The sequence below is a fragment of the Eurytemora carolleeae genome, unplaced genomic scaffold (assembly GCF_000591075.1).
Source record: "Eurytemora carolleeae unplaced genomic scaffold, Eaff_2.0 scaffold1415, whole genome shotgun sequence".
Taxonomy (NCBI): domain Eukaryota; kingdom Metazoa; phylum Arthropoda; class Copepoda; order Calanoida; family Temoridae; genus Eurytemora; species Eurytemora carolleeae.
In genome coordinates this window covers 29,458-37,576 of record NW_019397314.1, presented here as the reverse complement: position 1 = coordinate 37,576, position 8,119 = coordinate 29,458, and the positions used below count along the sequence as shown (strand labels likewise).

Genomic DNA, 8,119 nt, shown 5'->3' with positions numbered 1-8,119 from the left:
GTCTAAATATTTTGTGGGAAAATAGTTGGATTTTTTAAAGAAATAATCCATTTCAAAAAGGACAATCCGCCAAAATTTAAAAATGACGTAAAATGGCCGACTATCAGGGCTACAGTTAAAGCTAAAAATGTCTAGTAAATGTATAAAAGGTTGTACAAAGTTGTTGTATTTCCTCACAGAGGGTTAAAATAAGAAAAGGAAAATAAATATTTCATCACAAAGATTGAACAAAAGTGATTAAGGAGCTTAAAAAGAATCATTTTGTGAAGACGTTAATGTCATGTTTCACGTTGAAAAATAGTGTTTTTTTTCCAGTAAAATATTAATTAATTAATTATTGAATTTCGTTGAAATATTACAAAATGTTGAAAGAGACAGTTAATGCTTTGAAATTTTTACATTTGACATGATATGTCAGATGTTTATTGAATTAGAGCAGTAATCATTAGACATGCATACTAATTTTAAAATTCATCCCCCCCCCTCTCCGTCTCTTTCATCAGATTATCCTCTCTCTGCTCAAAATCCCCCTACCCCCCTGTCATCCACCGTTTCTTTCAATCACCCTAAAAATTATTAAAATATCTAAATCATAAAAGTTATTTAAAACATACATTATTTTTGAATTGGCCTCATGCTTATCGATTTTTTTGGTTTAATTATTCTATTGGTACTTTGGGAAATGTATTTTTGATGCAAAGAACTATATATTATGTTACAATTTTAGAAAATAAGAAAAATCATTTAAAATTAGAGTTTTTAGGCTATCTTGAATAATTTTGAATGATTTACATATGTTAGTATACATATTTAAATCAGAAACAAGTTTTGAAATCATTTATAAATAGTTTAATCTGAGATGTGTCTTTATAGAAATTAGAAGATTACAGTTATTTGCAATGAAGCAATATTCTTAATTGTCTAGCATGCAGTTTAATCCAGAACTTTTGAGCCATCGGTAGAAATTATAAAATGTCGTCTTGACAATTTTTCAATGAGTTTTATAGTATTGTACCTATATATCAGACATATACATTTCAAAACTTACGGCGAAAAATAAGCGCTTTTGATCGCTACTAATCTTATCGTATTTATAGTTGATATTTCATAATATTTTTTATCTTTATGATCTGATTTGAAAATATTTATTCGTGTTTCGAAGATTTTTGAAAATGAAGACGACATTTTCATATTTTCCAGGAGTGTTCGAAAATCCAGTGCCAGCGAAATATTATTTTAAAAAACATAATCAAAAATATTATGAAATATCAACTATATACGAATGCGTCGAAAATGAGTCGTTTTTAATAATTTTTTCCTCAGAGACGCAACAGATAGAAGTACGATTAGTAGCGTTAAAAAGCGCTTATCTTTCGCCGTAAGCCTGTACCCCCTTCATTTTTTTGTGAACACTCCCTTTAATATTTAGAATTAAAGCTTAAAAGTTTAAGACACATCAAAGGGTTAAACCATCAGGTTTCATAGCTATAGAATATAATGTTTGTTAATACTTTTAAAATGAAAAGTTTGCCTTAAAAATAAATCATTTCAAAAATAATGTTTCAGAACTAGTTAAAAGTATATTTAAAAATGATTTTGGAGATCAAGATGAGGTACGTATAGAAAAATCTAAATAATCTTTTCGATAGCCACCTTTGTTTTATGTCAGTGATGTCTGCAGTAATCTTCATATAAGGGCATGATTTTTGGTGTAATGTCACGATTTGTCGTCTTTACTCTGTGTTAGAATACTGTATACACACAGATCCAGATTGCTATGAAAAACGTTACTATTTGATCGACTTTAAAGTGTTGCAACGTCTTCGGAACCCCTTGGCCTTTGATATTACCTCACTAGCTCACTTATACTTTTTTTCTAGCCATAGACATATTTGAACTATGTAGCACTTGAGCTGTAGCTTTAGTATTTATGAAGTAATTGGCAAAACTCTCAACGATTTAAAAATAATAACTTGCAACCTTTGGCTCACTGTGATGTACAATAAAAAGACGGTAAAATTCTTCAATTAAACCGGGGCCGGAGTTTTCAGTGGTGTTACTTGTTGTAACACGCCTTAAAGTTCAGAATAGAAGGAAAATATAATAATAATAAAATAATAATAACAATAATAAAAATAATAATATTAATAAGAAGAAGAAGAATAATGATAATAATAATGAAAATAATAATGATGATAATGATGATAAAAATTGAGTATAAGTAGATATTACCTTTGCGTGTAAATCTTTATATAATATATAAAAAAATAATAATAATTAGTATTACATAACAATAAAGATTTAAAGATATGCGTTTATTTGAATGTTATAATTAAATATTTAGGTTTTTCTAAAATATAAATTGTTTATTCTCTTATTTAAAAATAATAATAACATTATAACAACATGTAGATATTGATAATAATATTAAGTATTTTAACTATTAAATACTCTCATTTTTAGGAAGCAAGCGAAGGAAAACATAAATGCTTTGATATTTTATAAACCAAGGCTCTAAAACATCTAATAAGTTTAAAACGCGTGATAAACAGGGTTACCAACAAAGGATCTCAGACTTTAATGACATTCACAAATGTATCAAATATATCTATTATAACCGGTTAATTTGGGTTTTATCCTCTGAAAATCATCATTTAATGACTGCTAAATGAAACATGTTTCCAGCTCCTGCGAACCAAAACTGTATACATAAATTCTGTACAGTCCTCTCTGAAGTATCATCCTTTCTGGTAACCCTGTACATTATTCCATGCCTAAATAAAACAGAAGAAAACTTGATTGGGATCAATTCATTTTTGTTTTAAAAAAAGATGGTTCTAGCAGAAAAAATGTCGTATTCCTGCATGGCAAAAAGATTATAGGATTTGAATCCTTCTATTTTCAAAACGGAGGGAAAACAGCTGCACGGTTTGCTTATAGGCTTAGGAAGGAGCTCAGAGGCCAAGGTCTAAGCAGGTATAAACATTGCTTAAGCCTCTTCAGGCTGACGTCTGGTTTACCCATTATAGTCTGCAATATCAATTTATTAAGCAAAAAATGTGCAAACAAAAAGTGCGCGAAATAGGATAAATTATACATTTTTGAAAAGCACTTACCATGGCGAATTCAAATTTTCAAAAATATTTAGAAAATGTTGTAAAACTAAATTTTAATTAAAGGCAACACAACACAACGACAAAACGCATAAAGTGTCTTTTTATTCCACAGTTGTATGGCAACTTATATTTCCCCTTCAAACCAACGATTAATGATAAGATCCTTATTTAACGATTCTGAAAAATTCTGTTAATATTTTCCCTTCCTTTACTGAGGCCGAATTTTAAGAATTTGAGCCAAGGCTTTGATTTAAGCCGCGACTCAAATATGGTTGTTCCACTTAAAATTGTATTCAATGTTTCGAGATTTAAGCTGGCGCTTAATTAAAACCGGTTTTTGGCGGATTTGAGACGCGGCTTAAATTCATTAAATTCGGACACTGAATAAGCAATAAGACTACTTTAAAATGAAAAATCAACAAAAAATTTAAAAAAAACTCTTGAGAAAGGTTTAACCAAAAATGAAAAACATAATGAAATAAAAGATTAAAAAAATTTTGAAATCAAATCAACATTTTCATTTTTAATTCTAGGGTAATGTTTGATCTTCAAAGAAAGTATTTATTAGATCAGCAAGTTGAATTCACTCTTTCAGGTGAACATAATATTTAAGGTTTAATTTAATATTTGAGGCCAAAAAAATCGCTAACATGACATAAAAAAATCGAAGGCTGCCAAATAAGCGAAATGAAATCGCTTACATTTAACACTAAAAAGGCCTGGAATTTTTGCTGCCAAATAAGCAATTTTTTGTTAAATACAAGCAAATTTTTGTCGCTTATTTACCATCATCAACATTTTGCGGCAAAGTAAGCTATTTCGTCATTTTGAATTTTTAGAGTACATTATTTTTGCTCCGTTCTTAAACATGATATTTGACCTTACCTGGATCTACAAGAATCTGAGACATTTAACCAAAATGTAGAAAAATTGTATTTTCTGTAAGTTTGCTTTTTTAAAATTATGTCTAATTTTATCTGTGACTAAAGATATTATATCAAAAGGCTTTTTAAAGTGGTTTATGAAATCAGATCACTGAAGTTAAGCACACTTGCCCACAGCAAATAACTGGATTGGATATATCAAGACTGGTGTTCACGGGATTCTCGCACTCCACACAAACCTGTGGTTTTAAAAACATCTGATGCCAACATCTGGTTAAGCAGTTATGACCTCCTGACTAAGCAGGGAGAGTCGATGGTTTCCAGCTACACAGATACCTGTTCAATCTGGGCTTTCATGATTGGGATCAATGAGGGTGATGTTTCCTGTCTGTAAGGCACAGGGCCTCAATCCAGTGTATCAGAAGAATTTCTGCACTCTACTATTCTCGGCCCAAAGAAGCTCTTAAGAAGCTGGATCCTTGTCAGCCTTCTTTTAAGTATGAATGAAGTGTGGATGGATGGATGTACTGCCAGATTACAACCCCTGGTAGATCAATAAAATAAAACCTACACCAAACTTTCTTAAGAGAAAAAATTCGAGATTTGACAACTCGATCTTTTTCTTGGGACAACAAATCTTTAATAGAAAAACATCAATTGGTTAATATCCTTGGTCAGTGATAAAAATTGTGCACATACAGTTCATAATACTTTTCCAGCAGCATAAAATTTTGAAAGTAAAAAAAAAACATCTCAGAATCTAATAAGGGCCTTCAAATAATCCAGAAACTGATTATTTAAAAATAGATTCCAATATCAGGCCCTTACTATGGAACAGTTGTTGGTTAAATTAATGCTGAAACTTCTTGAAGATCTTTAGAATCTATAAATTTAAACAATTTTGAGATTTAAATACTAAGGGAACATATACAGTTACACTTATGGAACAAATGTTTTAAACAAATGATTTTCAAGATTCCTTGACAAGTCTAGGGCCAGCTGAGCACGTTCCAACTTTCTCAAGCAGTTTCATTAACGTTTATTAGTTCCAACCGTCAAAAAAATTCATGTAGCCGTTAAATGTTTAAAGGTAAAAGTGGAACATCCATTTCGTTGACAGTAATTTCCGTTTTTTTATAGTTACTGTTAGTTAAACAATTTTATTAACGTTTTTTTAATTAAAGACGCAAGTTTGTAGTTTTAACGGCGTTAACGGTTTGTCAAAACTCCAAGCAGAAAAAAGAACAAAAATTGGCGTTTTTCAAAAAATCCATCCATTTCTTTTTGTTTTCAACCGTGAATTTTCTCTTAAACTGGTAATCCATTTTGTTAACGATTTAAAAATTGACGAGTTTTGCCGTTCCTTAATGGACTTTTTTGTTAGTTTTCAAAAACCTCCATTTTGTTAAAGGAACTTTGCCCAGCACTAGACAAGTTATAAAATTGCCATTTTATAAATATTTTGTAAAATATGACAAAACTGATTTTTTTTAAGCAATCCCTGATATTGAACTTCCAGATGAAGCATTTAGTGGACCCTTGGCAAAGGTATGACATTAGACAAGCAAGGTATGGTTTCTATATATACTACTAAGACGTACTAGATTTAGAACTGATTTCAAAACAAGCTCTGACCTTTGTTTTTATCTTTTAATTGTTTTGATAAATCTAGTTTCTAATAATCCAGATACAGGTTTACCAACTAAGGATGAGACTTCAGAGACTGCACTGAACAAAATTTGATCAGTTTTTTTTCTTACTTTAATAGTGACATGTAACTTTAAACTATTACCTTTTCTTTGCCAATCAATTAGCACACTTATAAAGACTTAATAAACCTTCAGATTTTTAATATTTAAAGATTTTTAGGTCATCATCCTTTGAAGGTAACCCTCTTATGTTTGATCTAAAAATGAGTTTGTACTATTGCAGTTTACGACATTACTTAATTGCATAATTTTTCTCTTGATTTTTTTACAGTTCGGAGAAGTAATGATAAAGAAAACAGTTGTTGGTGTTCAAATAAACCTTAACACCTTTAAGGTATTTTTATTGCTTATTTATTTTTTAGGGCATACAAAATATGTATTATATATGGTTAGGGGGGGGGGGATCTAAGTAAAATGATGATTATGTTCAAAATCATATCTTTCCAACCCAATAGAAACCTTAGATAATTCAGACTATAGATTTCTGCAAGATCGAAAAATCGAGCTAAAAATATCAAAGGTATACACTATCAGGTTTCAAAGATATATAAATGAGTTTGAGGTAAGTAATCAGTTCCTTTCTATGTTTCTATAGTTTCCAGAACTCCCTGGTTTGGAGAAAAATCCCTGTGAGGAGCTCACCAAGCCTGAGCTCAAAACTATCCTGGAGAATGGAGCTTTTACAAAACTTCAACAGGGACCAGACTTTTATGAATAGTGGGACTTAATTCAACTACATAGACTTAGCTACTTAGGGCTGTAGGGGCAATAGAAAGATAGTTGAATAGAAAGTGGGACTGATACTATGACATCTTAATGCATCGGACCAACTTATCGTAGGTATAACAACTATTTTTCCAAACCAAACAATTGTAAAATCATAATGTAAACAAAGCCCATTTTTTCAAATTGATCCGGCATTAGTATAGTTGTGGTCTAGGTAGTTGAACTACATCTAGATAGTTTAAATACGTAGTTAAACTACGTCTACGTAGTTTTAATACGTAGTTAAACTACGTCTACATAGCTGATCTATATCTAAAAAGTTGAATTACGTCTAGCTATTAATAAAATCTGTTCTCAGAACAACCTTATGCTGACAAACTGGATTCCAGTGCTGGTTGAAACAGAATCTGATCTGAAGTTTGTATTGAGAAAGGATTTAATGGTTAGATTTTAGTATTTTGTTAACATCAGTGCCAGACAATCGAATTCAAAATACGTGTTTACGAAGATGCAGAGATTGAGAAACATCAAGATGGTTAGAATATCCAATTTAAGCTATAATGACAAGCTATGCAAATGTGCAAAACGCTGCGCGTTTTTTTATTATCTATAGAACCGGCATACTCAGGTGGTTGACATTGAGATATTGTGTTAAAATCGCAAAGAAACTGAGTTTTTGCCATATTCTTTTATCTTTGCATCTCAACCCTGCAGAGTTTAGATATTTCAAACTTTGAATTCTGGTAGAATCTTAGTTTGAAATATCACAGGGTTATTTCAGTTATATGGACTATTTTAAAATTTGAGTTTGTGGCAAAAACTCAATTTCTTTTTGCGTTATAATGACATTTAACTATTTATTCACATCCTGAGGCCGAATTTAAACAAGAGACACAAATCGACCATGATTGGTTTAGCTGGCAATTTTGATAAATATTTCGAGATTTGAGCCGGCGGTGCTTAATGGGACGGATTATTGACGTTTCAGCGACGCAGGTCAATTTCTTAAAATTCGATCTTTGATTTATTTTTGATTATTAGGCAGTTGTTGAAGGAGATAAAGATAATCCAAACTCTTTAAGTATTTTAACCATGCCGTTCCCTTCTCACTGTGGGGTAAGTTTAAAATTTAGAATTAAATTCTGAAAAGAGTAGAGAGGTAGAGATCTTCAATTAACTAATTGGAATTCGTGTTAACAATGTAAATGAAAAATAATATAAAAAAGTATTTGGTGTAAAAAAAGGTTTACAAAGACTTATGTTTTTTATAAAACATCGTGACAATCCATTTCATTATCTGTATATCTAATATTTACAATATTTTTTTATAATTAAAAATGAAATACAATTATGATAGTTTTGATTCATAAATAATTTTAAATTTCAGTTAAGAAACAGTATTGATATCTACAGTCAGACCGACAAGGAATAATTTGACAATAACTTTCTTATGTTTAGAAATGATTAGTTTTTTAAGATTGGTTAGTTAGTTTTTGGGAAAAGATTCGCTGATTTTGATGAATTGAAATGTTAATTTTAAGAAAAAGGTTAGTAAATTGCTTTGCCCATGGAAAGAAATTGAAAAAAATTATTTGAAAGAAAAAAAATTTTGAAAAACAAAATTTTGAATTTTTGTTAGCCTTATAACAACCCCCGACCACCCATGAAATTTCAGTCCAATCGG

At 30.3% G+C, this 8,119-nt stretch overlaps 1 protein-coding gene across 1 annotated transcript; it reads left to right on the top strand.

The window, feature by feature from the left end:
* Positions 1-2,407: 2,407 nt before the first annotated feature.
* LOC111713463 (uncharacterized) lies at positions 2,408-7,867 on the top strand. The gene is made up of 8 exons (XM_023488318.1): positions 2,408-2,976; positions 3,650-3,711; positions 5,496-5,548; positions 5,981-6,043; positions 6,305-6,406; positions 6,794-6,877; positions 7,477-7,551; positions 7,823-7,867. The coding sequence occupies exons 2-8, from the start codon at positions 3,654-3,656 to the stop codon at positions 7,865-7,867; spliced, it is 480 nt and encodes a 159-aa protein (XP_023344086.1). The 5' UTR covers positions 2,408-2,976; positions 3,650-3,653.
* The last annotated feature ends 252 nt before the right edge of the window (positions 7,868-8,119 follow it).

Excerpts from the sequence above, each read along its gene's own strand:
- LOC111713463 (XM_023488318.1), top strand. The coding sequence starts at position 3,654 with ATGTTTGATCTTCAAAGAAAGTATTTATTAGATCAGCAAGTTGAATTC. Across the intron at positions 3,712-5,495 it reads AGTTGAATTCACTCTTTCAG|CAATCCCTGATATTGAACTT; the intron begins GTGAACATAATA and ends ATTTTTTTTAAG. Across the intron at positions 5,549-5,980 it reads TTAGTGGACCCTTGGCAAAG|TTCGGAGAAGTAATGATAAA; the intron begins GTATGACATTAG and ends ATTTTTTTACAG.